General features: G+C 41.8%; 1 protein-coding gene across 1 annotated transcript in view; it reads right to left on the reverse strand.

Moving 5' to 3' along the window:
* Positions 1-13,676, reverse strand: part of LOC311246077 (interleukin-21 receptor-like) — a 62,095-nt gene extending 48,419 nt beyond the window's left edge. Inside the window, exons 1-4 of the mRNA XM_084336150.1 lie at positions 13,612-13,676; positions 13,087-13,192; positions 12,750-12,858; positions 7,123-7,304 (exon numbers count right to left, since the gene is read on the reverse strand). Of these exons, the coding sequence (XP_084192276.1) occupies positions 7,123-7,304; positions 12,750-12,858; positions 13,087-13,162 (367 nt within the window). The 5' untranslated portion in view covers positions 13,163-13,192; positions 13,612-13,676. The remainder of the gene's footprint in view (positions 1-7,122; positions 7,305-12,749; positions 12,859-13,086; positions 13,193-13,611) is intronic.
* Positions 13,677-23,032: the final 9,356 nt, after the last annotated feature.

The following is a 23,032-nucleotide window of genomic DNA, read 5'->3' on the forward strand; positions in this document are numbered from 1 at the left end:
AATTTAAATTAAACCAACTCAACAGAGGACGAAATGATAACGCTTGAAAATATAACTTAAAATTTGGCACAGTTAAACCACCAGATTGCCGCTCATTTTGTAAGGTAGTAAGTTTAACCCGAGCTCGCTTGCCTCGTTATATAAATTCAGATAACAGTGCTTGAACAGATAAATGCATTCATCAAAACGTCAAAGGCTTGCTCATTCAACTTGTCTCAAGTCACGTCCACGTCATCAAATCTGTCAAACAGCGCATCTCCTCAGACATTTTAATCCCAGTTACAATATCACAATAACATGTGAGTGACTGATACAATTCAACAATCCACAGATTCAGATTCTCGTAATTCACATCCACAATCCACGCATAAAGACGCTTCAATTTAAGCTTGAATGAAACATAATAAATGTGCTGTTAAGCAAATACATCCACAGAGGAGAATATGAAACGAATCAGAGCCAAACGCCTGCTATAGGTTTCATTCATTAAAAATATCCCGCAGGATTCACATTTGCAATGCTCCGTTATTAACACTTTAATCGCCGATGACGTGTTTAGACGTCATTCCTTGCCATGCTCATTCTGCCGAAGACGCCGTAACTCGTCTTTGATATCAATAATTCAAAAATCTGTGATCGAAATCATATTTCTCCTCCGGAGACATGAGATGTACTGGTGAGCTCCACTCAACTGTCTAACGGTTCAAGAGCGCCATCTGGTGGCCGATCGGCAGATCAGCCAAGAGGGAGGGGCGCGCCAAACAGGAAGTGCTCATCCATAATCCGTCCGGGCACTCGCGATCGGTAGCCGGACTCCATCTCAACACACTGGATAATCAATCGCTCGCCCTAACTCAATAAACAACGTTATTTGGACGTATATAGTATTATACAACCTGGAAATGGTTCATCAGGATCAACATCCCATAATCGAAAACTGTCAACTCCACGCTGATCGTCCAACGGCGCGAGGAAGATACGGTGAGTTTCAACGTTATTTTCTAACGTAGTCTATACTAACTGATCTGATGATCATATGACCCACACTAGATGAATGGTATAACGTTGCCCACGGAATTATAAACGCCCCCTCGCCCATCCGGTCAATATCAGATGATACGTAGTAACTTCTAGAAGTACCTCCAGTTGAAATGTTTCATCTGGCAACGATCGCTACCAAACTGTATTTGATCATCAATATAATGCATTTGGAGCTATAAATCAAGTTCTGGAGAAAGCTGCAGAAAACGATAAAAACATACTTATACTTTAGACCATATTTTAGTATGAATATGTGAATGAAAAAGTATATCGTTGCTACACCCTGAACAATGGATATAGGACATTGAATGGGCCATAATAATGGCAATTTAGCAATAGAATTTAAAAAGTTATAGCCCTGCAAAGAAGGGGAACTTCTCCATAGACAAATAGAGCTGGCTAGGGATGGTAAATTATGAATTTGAACCATGGCGATCAAAGTGTTAAAATAACCACATAGTCTGTGTCACGACTCGCGAGGCACTGTATATGACGTGCATTATTTAGGACAAAGTAAATCCATAGGCTGAATATGATTTATTATCAGCATTTTAGGTCTATTATTTTACATTTCAAAAGCCCCCTCTAGAAAAACTAAGCACAAAAACATAATTCAGAATGGTATAATGGGATCTGTGAGGAGAGCTGGCATTTCTTTTTGCGAGGGTGTGGCCAGTTTATCCAGCTAACTGAACTAAACTCTGCGCTGGAGCAGGTTCAAACTTTCAGATCTGTTGCCACAGTGATTTAGACAATCGCGCTTCGGGGAACCGAAAGGTCTGGCTTATGTCAAGTTATCCTGAAAATGATCTGGCTAACTCAGTTAGCCAGGTACGAGGAACAGGGCCAGTCATGCTATACGCAATATGAGGAAAAAATGGTTAAGTGTCAACAAGGCTCATGTTACCATGCAGAGGAGGATATACTGTTTCTGCAACATATGCGCCTGATCATCTGAGCACACATGAACATACAAGGGAACAAGCTGCGGTGTGTTAACTCATTGAACCCATGCGTTCGCCGCCAACAACGAGTATACTCGTTTTTTTTAAAATTATTATTATTATTATTATTATACTAAACAGTCAGCCGGACCTTGTTGTGTGATCCTGGTACCTCTGAGTGAATTCGAATTGAAATGACGATCGAATAGGTGGCAGTATCGCCTACATTTTTAACTGGGCTAGTTTGTGGGGGGCGGGTTTGCTCACTCACTGCTGGCCAGAATAGTAGCCACTAGCCTGCAAACTGCCTATGGAATGGCGAGCGAACTATTGGAGATTATTATGAAGAGGACAAAACTATCACATTTATGGATGATAAGGTGTTACGATTCTGGTTCTTGACTACGGTCGGGAACCACCCACCTTCTCTGTCATCTGTCACTTGATTGCTGTCACTTGTTTTTCCCTGTCATTTAGTGCTGTCACTTAGGGGTTGGCTTCTGATTGGCTGTCACGGGGGTGTGTGTGGAATGTTGGTATTTGGTGGCTATGTAACATTCCTTTCCTCTGCTTGTCATTCGTCAGGTCTTCACTATAGGCGTTCGGAGATAACGCGGCCGGTTCCAGTTCTGGACCACCACTAAGCTCCATTATCTATTTCCCTCGTTCCCATGCCTTTGACATAGTATCCTAGTATTACTCTTTGTGTTCTTTACTATTAAAGTCGAACCATCCTGACAATAAGGTGCGTTTTCACCAGACTAGTCTATAGTCAAACCAGCCGAGCATGTAACATTATCTGTCGCCGACAACAGAGTTGAGAGCACCCCAGACTAGAGCCAACTATAACGTTCAGCAATGGCGATCGCCTAGAGCGAACTATTGGCGATTATTATGAAGAGGACAAACTGTGACGATTTTCGTTTTCACCAGACTATGTTGGATTCTAGTATTTTCAAACAGGCTGTTTGGATGTAACGTTAACTTTATCTGTTGGGCACTGCCAGAGCCAACTAACGTTATTTATTGTTCCTGTTCTGACTCAGACACTTCGGAGCAAGAGTGGACAGGGTTTTGGTGGACCTGCTGACAAAGGTAACGTCTATTTTACCGAACCCCATCGTAAAACATGCCTTTGTAATCATCCCAGCGTCAGAAAACTAGTCTGTGAGGGACCCATCCCCCCCCACCCCATGGTGGCTTTGTGAATAGAGTATGGTCATGTTTACCTTTGGAAATAATATAGGTGTCAGGCGAGCAACCGGCACAAAATGTGCATGCTGCACAGAAAACACGTAATATCTTGCATTCCAGGAAACAAGACTGGATTATTTTGGGACGGGTTTTAGCCTGGGATTGCGCAGGAATGAAAGTATGTAGAAATAAACGGTTTGTTCCATGTTGGAGTATAAATATTGCCTTTCAAATGAGCTACTATTGTCTCCATAGCTATAATATAGAATATACAATGGGTCTGCAAAAAAGAAAACGCTGGCGCCAGGGAGTACAGATGGAAAAACAGTGTGGCAGTCAATGAGTTAAGTGTTAAAGCAGTTACATAACTCAGTGTGTGTTTACATGATGTGCACCAATGTCAGACTACATAATATTTGTGTCTTTCATAATGATCACCAAGTCAGATTAGGTTATCATGGCTTTATAACATCTTGGCCGGGAGACGTGGCACACTATGGGCTAGATCCACAAAGAATGGATTGCACGGTGCTAATTGCACCCTTACTTACAATTCATTATGAATTGAAAATGGGGGACCCTGATGTAAACAAGACGAAAGTCTTTCTCTGGTCTGCATCCCCTTAACAATTGTGTGTATTGAGCCGTACTGTATTGTACCCATTCTGCAATATGTTAATGAAATTTTCATTCAATCAATCACCTGCGCGGTCTATCCCTATGCGTTTGTCCCTGACAGATTGCATGCCATCTTGGCATGAACTTCACCATGGATCAGGGGAGGAGGGGTTTGGTTTGGACTTCTAATTTTTGTCCAAAGTCAAAGAACACGTTGCAGGAATTGTCACACTAAACGAAAGAAATTCGTGGGGCCACATTGCAATTCTGATTATGTCACACTACAAGGGGTAAAAATGCTTGTTCATCGTTCATAATCAGGCACGTTCTGGAAATGTTGGCTTTCCAACCACATTTCCCATATGCATTGGGAATGCTCACATTAACCATTTAATTTACACATACATTGCAGAGTTGCCGAATGTACAGATTTGTGTAAAAGAATCTGTAAAAACACTGTTAACAGCTTATCCTGAATAAGACCATAATAAGGATATTAACTATTATCTAGTAGTTCTTCTAACTAGGATATGAACTATTATGTAGTAGGAATCTTCCGTTCCTATCCAAAATATTAGAACGGATTGTCGCAACGCAACTTACTGACCATCTATCAAATAACAATCTTCATGAATCTTTTCAATCTGGCTTTCGAGCCTTCCACTCCACCGAAACTACTCCTTAACTCATTCAACGCCAGTCACGAGTATAGTCGGGTTAACTCGCTGACCGTTCACAACGGCCTCAACAACGATGACAGTAACCCCGCCCGCCCATTCATGTGTAACGGTCGGTAATGTTGGACAGACCTCCACGAGCAGTATTTGGAATGGCGATCAGATAATTGGATTATTTATTTTGCATTACATCAGATACAAGGTAAGAACACTATATATAAATTTGATCGTTGATCTGATATTTCTTTCTACCCCGATCGACGCTGTCTCTGTGTATGCATATATCGGTATCGGTTGATATCGGTTGATATCGGTATCGGAAATTAAGAGTTGGACAATATCGGTATATCGGTATCGGTAAAAAAGCCAATATTGAGCATCCCTACCTGAGATCCATAGATGTCCCTAGATACCAAGAACATGCAAATGGGTTGTAGAAATGGAGTAATCTTCCATTTACTTAGGTATGTATTTTTAGGCGAATTTTCATAAAATAGGGCTAGGGCTTAAGAGGTTAACTCTAACTAGGATATAACTATTATCTAGTAGTTAGCTGGTGCATATTTAAAATATCTATATTTATTTAATCTTATTTAAAATGTTGTCAATTTCTCAGAAATGACATCTAAGCAAAGTTCAAATCAGATAAACAACCAGTTCTTGTACCAGGCCCGGTCTGGCCATCGGGACGTTCTGGACGAATCCCGATGGGCCGGAAGTAACAAAAAAGATTTTTTTCTTTTCTTTTCTTTTTTTTTAAACTTTTTTTTTGGATGGGGAAGGGGTTCGACTGGCCCATTTAGTCCACTCCGATCGGCCCACTTTGGTAGGGTAGGGCTGAAAAAGTTAGATGTAAAAATGAAAATTGCCACAGAAAGATGCTTAAAAATAGCCTACTAGCTCTTGCAGTGATTTCAGTCATCTCCCAGGCTACATGGTCTGTACGGCGGGCCGGTGTGGACCAGTGTGAGTCGGTGTGTGGGCCAGAGTGTGGGCCGGTATGTGGGCCGGTGTGTGGGCCAGTGTGTGAGTCGGTGTGTGGGCCAGTGTGTGAGTCGGTGTGTGGGCCGGTGTGTGGGCCAGTGTGTGGGCCAGTGTGTGGGCCGGCAGTGGCGCCGGCAGGATTAAATTCCATAGTATGCATGCTCGCTCGCACAGAAACAGTCCATCCAGATGATGTAGCCTACACAGACTACAGATACACTACCCAGAGCGCAATGACACACATGTGACAATAGTGTGTGTGCGTGTGTGCGTGCGGGCCGGAGCGACTCTGAACGTCTCAGGCTGAATTTGTGTCCCCTAGCCTATCCGTGACATCGAACGAGAGAAACTCAATGCCATTTGGAGCATACCGCGTAGCCTAATTCTCTGATAAGCCTTCAGAGATGTTTTTTGTTGTCCTTTTAATGAAGGAATACTCTCCAAATCAGATAACATGGACGATTGCTTCTACTGTGCGAGCTGCCTGCCATTGCTGTTTGAATGAAGATTCGCTTCTGTGTCGTCAAATGTTGTGCTTAGTGAACAACGTGAGGCTGCCTGGAGATATAGCTCTAATGTGGAAGAGCTGATCAGCAGAGGGAAGCAGTAATCTAACAACTGGGAGAAATTCAAACAGTAGGCTATCTTTCCTTCTTTCAGATTTTTGATACACTGTTTCTCCATCAAGAAAGCTTCTTCATAATTCGGATGGCATTTTACTAACTTCAGTGTCAACCAAGAATGATATGCAATTCGAAATTGGCCCCCGTAAAAAAAGAAATGGTGGAGCTGAAAAAGCTAGAATAAAAAAACTAAAATTGCTAGTAAAAGACGCAGAACAATATTTGAAAATTACAGACCTGTTTAGTAGAGGAAGGAACAAGTGACTTGCTGCGAAACATGCTGGTGATGTAGAGTAGGACAGTTTAATTGGGGGAAAGACAGAGAGAGTGACAGACACAGACAGACAGACAGACAGACAGACAGACAGACAGACAGACAGACAGACAGACAGACAGACAGACAGACAGACAGACAGACAGACAGACAGACAGACAGACAGACAGACAGACAGACAGACAGACAGACAGACAGACAGACAGACAGACAGAGAGAGAGAGAGAGAGAGAGAGAGAGAGAGAGAGAGAGAGAGAGAGAGAGAGAGACCTGGAAAGCAAACAGGCTCTTGGAATGGGTGTCTGGGAGGAAGTGGGGGGTCTTTCGATGGTGATTAAACGGCAAGCAAAATTAAAGGACAATAAATCGAATCTAACTGAAATTGTGTAGCACAGATATTTATATGGATCAAAACCTCAATATTATTATGGTGTAGTTAATACTTCACGTATCCTTAATCCCTAGGCTAATGAGGCACTAAGATGTTAGTAAAAAAAAGAAAACGTATGCCAATGACAAGAAGTAACGGTATATATGTGTGTGTGTGTGTGTGTGTGCACTGTGCACGAGTGCACATCTAGGGGCGGGGTGTAGATTTGGTCTCCCTGATGTTGACTCCTTAGCCACAGCCATGGGTTGTTTAATACTGGGACAAGTGTTTCATAACGGTCGTTGTGTGGGCCAGTTTCGGGGGCGGTGCGTGGGCTGGTGCATCTGAATGTCCCGGGCTGACTTTGTGTCCCAGTCTGCCGCTGTCTTGTACTCACCCATATCACTCAGCATCCAGTTGACTGAGTCACTTGCATCCATGTTGTGCTCGTTGCCTTTTTGAGTAACTCTCGCAGTACAGGTGATACCAACGGATGCGTACATATCCAAATCTTCTAGTCTCATCCAACACCAGGCATGAGGGGGTTGGATTTCACAGCTGCCATTAACATCAGCATCACTACAGGAGACAGTGTCAGAATCAGAATTAACAGTCCCTTATTTTATGATCAGTATACATCACCCTACATAAATCAATATATCACAGACATCAGCCCTCTTTTGTGCAGTACTTTTTACACTGCAAAACCCCTCCGGCCTGTTCTGTGAAGCTCTCAGAAATAAAGCTGGTTTGAAGATGTTTGACTCATGTGCCTCTTTAAGAACAGGTGAATAGATGGTGCCATGTTGATGCCTAATATGCTCCCTTTTACAATATCAGTCAAACATGATTCATAATGGACAACTGTTTTTAAAATATCTGCCCCCATGTTTGATATTGACACCAGAAAAGCTGCTGGCCCAGATGGTATAACAGGACGCATACTTAAGTCCTGTGCCAACCAGCTAGCCCCTGTGTTCACCGCCATATTTAATCAATCCCTGGCGGAGTCAGTGGTCCCTGCCTGCTTCAAGATGTCTACCATCATCCCTGTACCAAAGAAACCCTCCCCAACATGTCTCAATGACTACAGACCGGTGGCACTCACCTCTGTGGCCATGAAATGTTTCGAGAGGCTGGTCAAGGATCACATTTGTGCCTCCCTCCCCAGTGATATGGACCCTATGCAATTTGCATACAGGCCAAACAGGTCCACTGACGATGCGGTCTCCCAAGTACTGCACAGCACCCTCTCTCACCTTGACCGCCAGAAGGGGGGCTATGTGAGACTGTTGTTCATTGACTACAGCTCAGCGTTCAACACCATAGTCCCCACCAGACTGGTGGACAAGCTGATCGAGTTGGGTCTGAGCTCCGCTCTGAGCACCTGGTGAAAGACCCAAGGCGGTCAGGGTGGGGGGTCAGACCTCCAACACCATCACCCTGAGCATCGGGTCCCCCCAGGGCTGTGTTCTGAGCCCCCTGCTGTACTCACTTTACACACACGACTGTGTGGCCAAGTTCAGCTCCAACTCCATAGTGAAGTTTGCGGACGACGCGGTGGTGGTGGGGCTGATCTCGGACAACGACGAGAAGGCCTACCGGGAGGAGGTTGAGGTACTGGAACGCTGGTGCCAGGACAACAGCCTGCTCCTGAACATTGGTAAAACCAAGGAGCTGATCGTGGATTTTAGGAGGAGACAGCAGGAGACACACACACCACTGAGGATAAATGGGGCTACCGTGGAGAGGGTGAGCAGCTTCAAGTACCTGGGGGTCCACATCTCAGAGGACCTGACATGGACAACACACATAGACTCAGTCGTAAAAAATGCGAAGCAGCGCCTCTACCACCTGAGACAGTTAAGGAAGTTCAGAGTATCTGGGAAGATACTCCAGTCCTTCTACTCCGGAGCTGTAGAGAGCATCTTGACTGGAAACATCACTGCCTGGTATGGCAACAGCACAGCACAGGACAAGAAGGCCCTACAGAGAGTGGTGCGCTCAGCCGAGCGTACCACGGGTATTGCACTACCAACCCTGCAGGTCCTATACAACAAGAGGTGCAAATCCAGAGCCTGCAGGATAATGAAAGACCCTCACCACCCCAACAACAGCCTGTTCATGCTGCTGCGGTCAGGCAAACGCCTGCGAGCACCAGTAACGAGGACAGAGAGACTTCGGCTCAGCTTCTTCCCCCAGGCCATCAGAGCCTTGAACACTGAACTCTCCATGCACAAGCACACATGAGCACACACACAACACACACACTGTACACGCTCACACACTAGCAGCCACTTTAACATGAGCACACACACACTCATGCTGCACACGCTCACACTATGGACACTTTACAGAAGGAAAGATCACTTTAAGAATAGTATAGCTTGAGATCGTATAATATAGCATTGTATAGCAGTGTACATAAAGACCCAAATGCCTCATCCGTAGCTAACAGTGTACTGCACTGCCACAGGACCTGTGGCATGCTCTGTAAATAGCTCATGTACAGATACCGATATGCCTACTTTGTTTACTTGTTTATTGCACTATGTCGCTCTATTGGTTGGACTCTTATATTATTACTTGTATTATGCACATCGTTGCGGGCGAGACCCCCCGCATTTCACTGTATACCTGTATGCCGTGACAAATAAAACTCTTGTATCTTGTATCTTGATGTCATTCAGTCCTAATTTATCCCACAATGCAAAGTGTAAATTGTCAATTTTTGCTGTTAGCTTGCATTTGTGGTTACAATAACTACTAGGCCTGCCGCGATAAGCAATAAATCGATTAATTGCCGCGATAATTAAAATGAATGCAATGATTTTGACGGGCGCGATTAATTGCTATTTGCGCGTTTGTTTTAATGAGGCGGACCCAGTGCCCCTTGTCAGTCACTGTCCGTGTTGGGAGGCGGGCCGCTGGCTTTACTACAGAGCACAGCACAGGAGCTCCGTGGGGCTAACGTTACCCCTCATTGTGTCTATTCTACTAGCATTAACGTTACTCATACAAACAGAGTAAACACAGTTTTCAATCAATCAATCAATAACAACATTAACGAGACCCTCGTTGTGTCTATTCTGCTAACGCTAACGTTACCTCTCATTGTGTCTATTCTACAAGCGTTAACGTTAGCTAGGCTGTCTATGCTAACGTTAACGAGCATTAGGCTAACAAGCTGTAACGTTACCAGTCGCGTCTATTTGCTAACGTTAGCATTAGGTAATAACCGGTTTAAAATGGATGGTGATTACCTCACGTTGTGTCTATTCTACTAGCATTAACGTTACTCATACAAACAATCAATAGCGAGTTATATTGATCACGCTATGTACGATAGCCATGCTAAAACGCTAGCACAACATTAGCACCTAACCTAACAACAAGCCTTAACAAGTCAGCGATCTTTTTGCAAGACTAAACTCTCCGCTCGGTGGCAAATTGTGTTGATGTCGGTTTTGTTTAATCAATAAATGAGGCAGAATACACAGTGACTGTATCCTTTGTTTATTGCACTTGTGCCTGCTGCAAACATAATGATTATGAAATCCTAGAGACGCGTCTCTATTCAGTGGTCTGCAGTGTTTCACGTGACTTTTCTGGTACCCAAAAAGTACCTGATAATCACAACAATACTTCCGGTCCGGTCGGTGGGCTTCAAAATAAAAGTCTTAAACACCGGAAAAGACGGAGCGGTGGGCTTCAAAATAAAAGTTTTGGGAAATAAATTTCTCCAAAAAAAAAATTCTCTAACCGGTCGCAATAATATCGCTTATCGCGATATTTTCGGGGGCAATTAATCGCCCAGCAAAATGTGTTATCGTGGCAGGCCTAATAACTACCAAACATTAGAGCTAATTTCTGCAACCAATGATTTCTGCAACCATGATGACACTGAAACATCCTCCTCTTATTACCCTAAGTGACCCCATATTGAGGTCAAATTCCTGTGACCCCAGCGTTCAAAGAACATGAAAACTGTGGGTTTTTTGACAAGTTTGACATTTCTACATAGTGCACCTTTATAAATTATATTTATCTCATGTATATCATTACAGTAATTTCCTTACAGGTAGGGACACCGTCATAATCGTCATATGGTGTCCCTACCACCACGGTGGTGGTGGGTCTGATCTCTAACAATAACGAGATGGCCTTGATGTCCTGGCACCAGCCTGAACATTGGTAAGACCAAGGAGCTGATCGTGGATTTCAGGAGAATACAGCAGGGGACACACACACGCCACTGTGGATTAATGGGACTATCTTGGACAGGGTGAGCAGTTTCAAATACCTGGGAGTCCACATCGCGAAGGACCTGACATGGTCAATACACACAGACACTGTGTTAAAAAATGCGAAGCAGCTCCTCTACCACCTGAGACAACTCAGGAAATTCAGAGTATCAGGGAAGATACTCCAGTCCATCCTGACTGGGAACATCACTGTCTGGTTTGGCAACTGCACTGCCCAGGACAGGAAGGATCTGCAGAGAGTAGTGCGCTCAGCAGAGCGTACTACGGGTATTGCACTACCGCCCCTGCAGGACTTATACAACAGGAGATGCAAATCCAGAGCCTGCAGAATAATGAAGGACCCTCACCATCCCAACAACAGCCTGTTCAAGCTGCTGCGGTCAGGCAAGCACCTCCGACTCAGCTTCTTACCCCTGGCCATCAGAACACTGAACACTGATCTCTCCACACACAAGCACACATGAACACACACACACACACACACACACACACACACACACACACACACGCACACACACACACACACACATCCTCACTTGCACTCTCACACACCCCACACAAACACACACACATCCTCACTTGCACTCTCACACACCCCACACAAACACACTACAAAAAAATGCACTTTAAAAAACATAAATGTATATTTGTATATTATTGTATATAGTACTCATTACCTTTATTTCTTATTGTATTGTATTCTTATTACTTTTATCATGTCAATTTTATTATCTATTCTATTTTATTATTCTATTTTATTATTTGTATTTTTGCACAATCATGTGACGAATAAATCTCTTGAATCTTTTTGATCCACTTTTTCTCCTTATTTTTCTATTTTTCTCCCATCCCAATTTCCTATTTCCAATTCTTCCCTCCCCTGTCTTGAACGTTGCTAGACTATGCCTCCCACTGGTCTGCTGTAGTGAGGATAGAAGCCTTGCATCACGTGTCCCCTCCGGTACACGAGGAGGCAGCCTGTCGCATCTTTTCACCAGACAGCTCGAACTCTCAGTGGCGACTCCGAGGAGTAACGTGTGGGAGGCTCACGCTGCCCCCGATACTTCCTGTTTCTGCTGTACAGGCGTCACCCAACCGACCTGTAGGAATCGCTGTCCACAACGTCCAATCCCCACCCACCAGCTTTCCCACCCTCTAACACTGCCAATTACACTGCCAATTAGTATTAGTGGCGAGCACCTTGCCCACTGCGCCACTCAGCCACCAAATCTCTTGAATCTTGAATATGGAGGCGCTCCTTTGTTTTCACGTGATGTTACAATGTCCCTCTGAAACTACTTTGCGGTGGCCATTTTGATTCGCTCCCATTTCATTCAGTTTATTTGGGGCACTAAATGGTGAACAACCAACAGATGAAGGGCGGAGCTAGTCAGGTACACTGCTCATAGATGCCCTGCAATGGTAAAGCTTTTATCTTAAGTTGTTAGTATGTGAAAAGAAAACACCAAGAAAAGCTAAATTGGCTGTCAGCGTGACACTAACGGCAAGATATCAAGAAATAGTCATGTAGGAAAGGCAGCAAGGCTAGCAATGCTACCAGTTTTTCTTAATGGCTGGTGGAAATCATAAATGACAAATCCTTCATATCTCAGATTTGAGAGGTGACAGGAAAGTACATTGCAAAGTGTTGGCATTCGTAAGATCCCAAAAGGACAACACAACCGCAAAAGAAACATTTGTTCAGATTTAGAAAAGCAACTTGGTGTTATGCCACAAATAAAACACTGTCAACGTTTACCTGCATGCGGCCTCTATTCGAATGGGAGACACAGGCACTGAGCCAGAGCAGGAACAGTTCAGTGATGTCTCATAGTCAGTTGTGCAGGTAACGCTGCAGAAAGATGCGACTGTAAGCACAAAAGGTGTGGTCAACCTCTTTCTTTACACATCCTAAATTTTAGCACTGCACCGTGACTAAACATTTCCAGCCTTTCAGTCAACACTGAAATTAATTGATACACTTTGCATTCAGTAGCCCTACGGAAGTAGCCTACTACCTAACAATCCACGTGTGAAAATATGACTTGTATAAGAATAACAAGACGTGAATAAAAGTCTATGACAAGCCAGCCTACCATTTTGTATAAAGAAAGCGAGGTCCCACAGCACTAATAAGGACAGAGGTTTAAGAGCCATGGGTCCAAGTCTCATTCACTGGTTGGACGAATGGCAACACAGCAGCTAAAATTCAACATGGGTATGGGTCATCATTGTGCTCTCAATAATAATAATAATAATAATAATAATAATAATAATAATAATAATAATAATAATAATAATAATAATAATAATAATAATAATAATAATAATAATAATAATAATAATTAAATCACATTGCTTCATTTGTTATTTTAATAATTCTAGTTATTATCAAATGAGTTATTGAGGAAATCGACATTTAAATTTTTTATTTATTTTTTTACTTCAGTGACTAAGTATTAAGATAACAACGACACAAACAATAAGAGTTATTTCGTAAAAGAGCATCAACACTTAATTAGGCCAAATTAACGGCTTTCACATACAACAAACTGGCTTTGAAGAACTTTCTCTCATATTCTGCGTATTATTTAGAAAATTAGAAGGAAAAGAAATCCTACCTTTTCTTCTATTTCTTCTTTTTTCTATGTTGTAATTGGACACTCGGCAGGCTAGACAGAACAACGTCTGTTTAGTGGAACAGTTTTACTGATTTCTGACACGTGAAAGCCTCATCAGTTGAGTCGTATAGGATGTGGTTTGAATGCTCACACAGTATACAAAATGTCAAATAAATGCTATAAAACATATTCCATACCTCATTACAGTATCACTGTGCCTGTATCTTTTTCTTTTACCTTAAAACAAAATGCCCCTCGAAACTTTCTCAAGACCTGCCTTCCGTGTGGGTTTTCCGTACGTAAGCATACACCCTTGATGTTTATTTAGAGAGATCTTTTAGGAGATATTACGCCTACAAGCTAGTAAAAGAAACTACCACTGTTTGTCAGGGGAATTTTACTGGGCAAATTAGTCATTGCTCACACATTTTGATCTACAGGTACAGTGCCATGTTTAAAAACAACTCCAGGTTTTGATTAAAGGTCTAAAACCTACTGTATCATGTCTTAAAAAGATTGAGAGGTGTGATTACATTCCAATCAAAGATCAATCCAGGATTGTGAACAAAGTGCTAAAGTCAGCATAGTTCGCAATCGCAACTGTCTCTAGCTAATAGCTATACTGGGGTACTTAATGTTCTGTATAAGGAGTGAAAGCGCTCTAGGTTTACTCATGCTCACTGAAAGGTCACATAAGAGGAGACAGCACCCACACAGAATGCCCCAGATGATAAATAGTTCACTGACTTTGTGGGCCCATAGAATGCTTGTGTGAGCCCTTACACCCAAATTAGCTTCATAATATGGTAGAGATTCATTAACAACCACTAGAATATAAATGAGCGTGATCATATGGTAGAGATTCATTAACAACCACTAGAATATAAATGAGCGTGATAATATGGTAGAGATTCCTTAACGGCCACTAGAATATAAACATAATTTGTGAAATCAAAACCTTTACAGCTTGACGTCAGTGCCCCATTCATTGTCTGTTTTATATCACATTATAAAACAGAAAATGAAATTATTGCATATATATATATAGACACACACACACACATATATATATATATATATATATATATATATATATATATATATATATATATATATATATATATATATATATATATATATATACTGTATATCACATTGTTATATTTCATATCATAGGTGACATCACAATTTCAAGGGTTCTGTCTCTGATTTCTAGCTTTAAGAAGAGACCAATGCCGGATGCCCCTCAATACATTTCAAGGGATCAAGTGTAAAGTGGACTCTCCATCAGACGCACAGTATATGGGATATGTAGTTGACTGTGTGTTGTGTTTCTTCAAGTCCCTGAGGATTCAAAGAAAATATAATTTTAATCTTGATTTTCTTTCCAGTCCAATTTCCCCATTGACTTCCATAGCAAAAGTAGTGTGGTAGTGAAAGAGTTAAGAATGTTGGTGGAACGCATAAAAGCAAAGACATTAAAATAAAACACAAAATGAAGAGAAGGCCCTGTTCAAAAGGAGGCCTCTTAAAGTGTTCTGCAGCGCCCTCAAGTGGACAGGAAGATCATTCCACAGGCAAGGTAAGAATAGAAGACCCAATCCCCCATGGTCCAGGAGCACAGAGAAGCTGTTGCTGGATCGTAAAGTGGTGGGTGGAGGTTTGAGGGGTGGAGCATTTCCTGCAGTTTTGGATGTACCGGAGCTTCTGGATACTCCTGCCAGAGATCCTGATGAAGAGTGTGATGCGAATAAAGATATATAAGCGAGGTTGAGCACTGGGATTGATATATGTTCTCTCTTCCACTCCTCTCCTATCTCATCCTGTCCTCTTCTCTCCACACCTCCCCTCTTGTGTCCGCTCCTGTCTTCTCTTCCTACTCTTCTCAGCTCCTCTCCACTCTTCTCCCTTTTCCTCTGTCATCCTCTACTCTCTTATCCTCCTCTTTCATCTTCGCCCCTCTTCTCTTCCTCCTCCCTCTTTCCTTTATTATTAGTCTTATTAGATTATGAGTCTTAGGTCGCTTTCACATATAGTTTTGGAGGACTCGGTGCGGTTCCGGGGGTGAAGTTGCAACATTGTTGCATTCTTCATTTGGTTCGCCTGCGTTCACACAGATATCTGTCAGGCGGACCGAGACCTTCTGAACAATGTCACGCGGTCGAAAAGGGCGCTTGTCTATTGGACAGTGGAAATGTGTGTGTGGCTGCGATCCCGTGTGTGCGCGCGCGCGTGTGTGTGTGTCTGTGTGTGGACTGCGGAGCCCTCCAGATCAGCGGAGCCGAGTTTTGACATGGCATTGATCCATTGTTCTATTGAAGCACATTACCACCATCCTCTCGCTAAACAACTTGTAGACCACAGTGTTTTTATGAGTGCCCACAAGTAGCTGTTTTATTAATAATATAATAAGCCGCGCGCCTCGGTAATAATAATAAACCGCGTTTTTTCTTCCTTCTTCCCAAGATGCACAGATAGATAGATAGATAGATAGATAGATAGATAGATAGATAGATAGATAGATAGATAGATAGATAGATAGATAGATAGATAGATAGATAGATAGATAGATAGATAGATAGATAGATAGATAGATAGATAGATAGATAGATAGATTAGATGCAGTGTGCTTGTTTTGCAGTGAGTGCTGCGAGCAGTGGTAATAATAATCACTTCCTATATTTGGTTTGCGTTTGGTTCGATGAAGCCGAACCGAGACCTACGTTTTCAGGCGGACTAGAGTTCGCCTGCTTGGTCCGCGGACCGAGTTCGACGCGCATTCACACAGACCCGAAAAACCGGACTATCGAATTCTGGTCCGAAAGTCCGGACCAAACAGCCCCTGTGTGAAAGCGACCTTACATAGAAGGGGTAGTATGCCTACTCTTACTCTGTAAAATCTTTTGTAAATCAAACTAATGAACCTAAAAGGGAAAACATAAGGCTGGTTTCCCTGTGGTTCCTCAGTACAGCAACCCCACTAGTAAGCTTAGCTTAACACTATAGATCAGGGGTCCCCAAACTTTTTCCTGTGAGGGCCACATAACTTTTCCCTTCTCTGGTGGGGGCCGGGGTCAGTTTGTAACAGAAAAAGGGTGACGATCGCAGGGGTGCCTAAACGTAAACATTTATTGTTTTCCAGAAAGCCACACATAATCAAACCTTTCCGGGATCTTCACAGAAAAAAAAGTCAGGAAATAAATAATAATACTATTAATGAAATAAATAACACTATTTATGAAATAAAAATACAGTACCTACCTAGCTCTAGCTCTGTACTATTTAAAAGCACAGTGCAGGACACACTCAAGGGTTATCGCACCTCAGAGATGGCAGTGGACATGTATGACAGGACAAAGGCCATATGTAATGGCCTTGGGATTGAGGAACATACTACCAGCCAAAGGAGGAAGCAGAAAAGGAGACCGAGTATGTAGTTGTCATCTTGTGGCACAAGCTCAGACCTCAGCTCAGGAGATCAGCTGAGACAGACTGTTCTATCCAGTCCTCGACAGAATGCTGCAAGAGCTTGAGAGCAGGTTCTCATGAGTTGGAGAACAACTTATGAGAGGCATACAGGCATGTTATCCAGCCTCAGACCAGTTTCTCTCCGTGGAATTGCTGCAACCCCTTGCCACACATTACAATATCCAACTACTGCCAGAGGAGATCACAGTTGCAAAGTGTTTCCTGGTCAGGACAGGCAGAGATGCAGTCCCTACTATCCAAAGTGTCTTTTCCCTCCTGGATGATAATAATAATAATAATAATAATAATAATGCATTCAGGACACTAAGAAAAAAGTCCACAGATCGGTGAATGAAAAAATTATAGGATCAAATGAAAACTACTACTTACTAAAAATGGATGTTTAAAAGTACTAAAAACCAACAAGAAATATCAAACACTAACAAACATTCAGCACATACAATGGGGATGCTGCCATCTTAAAAATAAAAAATAAATATATATTTTTTTTAAAGCTCCGGAGGTCTAGGGGGCCGGGCCAAATGTGGAGGCGGGCCGGATACGGCCCGCGGGCCGTAGTTTGGGGACCACTGGTATAGATGTATAGAATCAGTCTAGGCATGATCAATGATTTTTCAAAGATTTCTCACCCCAAATGTTCCTATTTAGGAGTATAATCTTTTTTAAGAAAAAAAACGAAATAGCTAAAAGTAGATATAAGAATGAATGTTACAAAATGTATCAAGACTAGACTATTCATGTCAACTACCGTAGTATAGAAGTAATGTCACAGCCTAATGTGAAAATGTATTGGTAGTTAACTAGCAATGCAAGCTAGCCAACACTAGCTAGTAGCTAGTTCAGGGGTGGCCAACCCGCGGCTCGCGAGCCGCATGCGGCTCTTTGCCCGTCAATGTGCGGCTCTTCCATCCATAAAAAAAAAAATAATAATAATTATTATTATTATTATTATTATTGTTTTTTTTTTTTTTTTTTTTACTTTTTTTTTTTTATGTCACTCATTCCATAAGGACGTAGAATAAACATTTAAATATTTTTTTTAAATGGTCCATTTGCAGGTTCTTGGTATCTGAATCTAGGGACATATACAGTATGGATCAGTGTCAGAAATAGTGTGTCTGTTACTAGGCTTGAGTAAATTGTAATGAACCAAAGGAGAATATCAATTATATTTAAAAAAAAATAAAATCTTTGACTGTGAATAACACCATGCTAAAATTTACCAGACCTGAAAAATCTAAGCAAATGAATAAAGGGAAGATGATTAAACAGAAGGTTTTGTAGATACAGTATTGAATTCTGCCATCTTTTTTATAATGTAAATTTCTCCACCATTTTTCATCATATTGCAACACCGTTTTTTGCAAGACGTTCACAGAAAGGTAGAGAAACTAACTGCGTTCTGTTTTATGGCAATAACTTTCAGGTTTGTGGGAGATAATCCCAAAAAATAAGAGAAATAAAAAAGTAAATCCAGAAGTCAGATGATTGACAGGGGCTGGTGTGAGCTGGGTAGGGTAGTTTTTCGAAATTTTAAAGCCCTGAGTCTCTTCCTTGAAAATACTACACTCACTTTTGGATGTGCCACTTCCTCCTGTCAAAATGCGCCGGTTTCCGACTCAATGCCCTGAGATTTCTATAATCTTATATTTCACTAATAACAGTTAAAATAATTGGTAAACAAACGTAATGCTGAAAATATACACGTTTACTGTATATCTCGGGCTTAAGAGGTTAACCCTGTGAGGCTTAAATTAAAAAGACATTAGCAACTTCAGAGGCCAGAGGGTGGGACATATAAACACATTTACTATCAAATAGCATTGTGAGGCTGAACAACAGGACCAATTGACTATATATGTTCTTAAAATTTTTTAAATAAACATTCTTTTTTTAAATGGCTAAAAGTGATTTTGTAATTTTGCAACCGTGGGTCTCACAGGGTACTTTTAACCCTGTGAGGCCCAAATAAAAAAGACATTAGCAACTTCAGAGGCCAGAGGGTGAGACCTATAAACACATGAAGGGTGCCGTGACTGAAAAAAAAGGTTGAGAAATGCTGGAATATGGTGTGGCTCTTTGTGGTACCACAGTAATTTTTGTGGCTCTTAGTCTCTGACTGGTTGGCCACCCCTTAGCTAGTTAGTTAGCAAACTGAATGTTGGCTAGCAAGATTGCACTCCATGTGCTTGCATCATTAACAAAATCCAAATTCAAAACAAACTCAAACTCAAGTTGCTAGCTAGTTAGCAAGATTGCACTGCTTACTAACTAACGTTGATAAACCCAGGTTTACCACACAGTTAAAACACAGCTACAGTACTTACATTTGAGGATAAACTTGCATAAGAAGTTTCACTGTAGATGTCAAGGCTCCCGTGTTGGCTGGGAAATGCATGTATTTGACCCTTCTATTGAGAGTAACCTTATTATTCCTGAAGTATATGGGATCATCCATTTCTATCTACAGTCAAAGCTGTTCACATGTAAAGGGTTTTTATAAACTCATCTTAATTTTGTGCTCAATAGTTTCATTTTATTACTATTTTACACATCATCCAATACAATTTTCCAGGACAACTGTTTCTATTTCCATGTAAGTGTTCACTTTTGCTCAGTTTCCATGACTTTTCCATACCTGGAAAATGAAAAAATTAATTACATGTTTTCCAGGTATCGTGGGAACCCTGTCATTGGCTACAACGCTGACCAATGAGCGGATGGTTGGAAGTTTTGGAGTGTCGGGAGTCCGGGGTAGTCATCTGAAGCGTACCGCCTAAAAAGACACTCACCTGACATATCGTCATGTAACTCGAGAACTGAGTGTCCTTATTAGTGCTGTGGGACCTCGCTTTCTTTAGTTGTTGTTGCTGGTGTCGTCTTTTCAGAAAAGTTCAGAAGTTTTCAACATTAAACGCAGGGTGCACAAAAAAGCTGAAACGCACTGAAAGAAGAAGCCGACCGCAACGCTTTTCCTCTAGGGTAATTCTCCTCATTGGGAACAATTGAAAAAAGACGCTTGCACCCAGAAAAAGGCATGGACGCGTTCAAGGTGGTGTTCGAACGGCAACAGATAGATCTTTCTAACGGTAATTTATAGGGGTGGGAATCGCCAGAGACCTCACGATACAATACTATCGCGAATCAAATGATAAAAAATATTATACTCATGACATTAACATTCCACAAAAAGCTATTTATGATTGAATTAAAACATCATTGTACTGGGTATTTAACATGCGTCTTGGGTGATCCGATCACACGGACCCTTCAGCAGCCCCATACCTTAAATCACAAGCAATCCCCAGACAATTATTAATTTACTTGCTGTCTGTTTATTGTCTTGCTATTACCTTGCAGTGTGCTAAGTCTTGTTCTAGAGGACCACAATGGAAATAAGCCTTCTGGCTTCATTGTGTTTTCATCCTCAGTGATTTTTTAATGTAATGTTATGTAATATTAAATTAATCTTTGTCATCAATTGTGTCAGCGAAGGAGACTGTATCAACCTATGTGCTCACAACACTGTTACATTGAAATAATCTACATGTGCATAGTTGTACAGCCCTGGCCTATTTTTTTATTTTATTTTATAATTCTATTCTATTGATGCTTCTATTCTAATTTAGTTTATATTCCATTTTATTTTATTCCACCTTTTTATTTTATTCTACTGTAATTGTCTGTCTGTTAATGCCGCACCAAAAATGACCAAATCAAATTCCTTGTATGTGAAAACGACTTGTCAAAAAGACCTTTCTGATTCTGATTGATTCTGGGTGTGTGTGCTCTGTTCTGTAGAAATTAAGGCTGTCAAAGTTAACGCGATATTAACGTGTTAACGCACAATTCTTTTAACGCCACTATTTATTTGAACACATTCTGTGCCACGCCTCTTCTGGGAAACGGCTATGCGGTGCCACCCATTAAACCAATGGTGTCCGTCACCTTGTTTGTAGAGCTATAACTATATTCTATATTATAGCTATGGATACAATACTATAGTCATTTGACACTGGGTTTCTTCCGGTCAAGATGCATAAAAGAAATAATTTTTCCATCCATACGTTCCCGTTTTATACCGTGGTGAATATGAGTGTTATTTCGGAATGATCCAGGCCAATTCCTGAGAGGCTGGTTATAAGCCGCAATGTGTATTATACTAAATCCATTGGCGTTTTGTCCCTACACATGCTACAATAAAAAAATCAAATGCATATGATCGGTATTATGTTCCATCATGAATGCATGAAAGGGTGGGGGGCAGTGGCAAATCCTCATGGAAGCCAACGGAAGCCAGGCCTCCCTATAAAAATATGAATTAATATCAAATATGAAAATAAAAATAAAAAATTATATATAGTTTACAATAATAATAAAAAATCATTATTTTTCATCTGTGTTATAATTTTTATTTTTATTTTTTTTAATGTCTCCCTCTTCTCCTTCTCACTCTCTCTAACACACTGTCAGACTCACTGCAGCAGAGGAGACTGGAGAGGAGGCAGGGGGGAGGTGTCTTTCTCCAGCCTCCCCATGTATGTGGACTCCAAAACCAATACTATAGCCAATCAGATTCGAGCTGACTAAAGCCCTGCCCACACCTTAAAACGGGCCTGTCAGCAGACTAAGTAGTCTGGCCTCCCCTCTGCACATTTGAAAATGTTATTAACCTGTGACTGCTCCCACGGGCCGAATATTTTCCTAAATCACTTCCATCATCGAAAACGAGGGGAAAAGGTCGGCTCGCGACCCTGAAAATGTTGCGTGATTTTAAAAACGCTGTATTAAGTGAGCCTATTATGGGCTCCACGCGACCTTTCTATCGTGGGAACATCTGGGCGTCCCGCAACTTTTACTCATTCACATGTAGCCCCGAAAATGCTTAGAAAAGGAAAGCCGAAAGCGTGGAATAAACTCGCCGAAACGGAAAAGTGTCCCACGGGCGCGCCGTGATTCCGATCCGCGTGAAAATATTCACGGCCATAGAGGAGACCGTGGGACACCTTTTACCGAATATGTGTCTCGAATTTGCTCCGACGCAGCGCGCAAAATCGTGCAAGGAAAAATCTGACCAAAAATGAACCAATGCTCCAGCAGTATTAATGACCCTGATGTAAACAAGACAAACGTCTTTCTCTGGTCTGCATCCCCTTATAAAATTGTGTGTATTGGAGACTTCCGGTTTAGCTTTAGAATGGAGTAGGTCGCATGTGACACAGCTGCTCACCCGTTTTTTTTTTTTCGTTTTAAAAACATATTTATATACCATTAATGCGTTAAAAACTTGACGCATATATCAACTGAGACTATCAACTAACTATATTGACCAAAAGAATCGAGATGTCACCAAAGAAAGACCCAAAGAAAGACCCAAAACCAGTCGAAGAGGTCCCGCCGCGGGACCCAGGATTCGTACAGCGGACAGCAGAAAATATTGACTTGACAGAGGCCGCTTCAAGTTCAACCCCATCAAAGACCTCCGCAGATACCGAACATATCATCCGGAAAATGGAGGAAATGGGGAAGACAATGGAGAAGAGAATGGAGGAAATGATCCTCCAATCACAACTGTCGGAGAAGATAATAACTCAAAAAGTAGATGCTATTAAAGAATCTATTGAAGGCAAAATTGATGCGCTGAGAGCGGACGCCGACGCACAGAATAAACGCACCGAGGCTCTGGAGAAAGTAGTGGAAGCCCACGAAATCAATTTCACTCACATCTACAAGGAAGTAGAGGCTAACACAGTTAACCTAACTGCTGAGATGAAGGGGAACTACAATGAAATCAAGACGGAGCTCAGCGAAATAACGTTGGAGCTCACGCGAATCAATAAAGAACAGAAAGCCAAAATATTCGAGATGGAATATCAAAAACGCAGGCTGAATATTCGTATTGTCGGTCTGGACGAATCAGTGAGATGTGAAA

This window comes from Notolepis coatsorum, assembly GCF_963971535.1.
Source record: "Notolepis coatsorum genome assembly, chromosome: 19".
Taxonomy (NCBI): Eukaryota; Metazoa; Chordata; class Actinopteri; order Aulopiformes; family Paralepididae; genus Notolepis; species Notolepis coatsorum.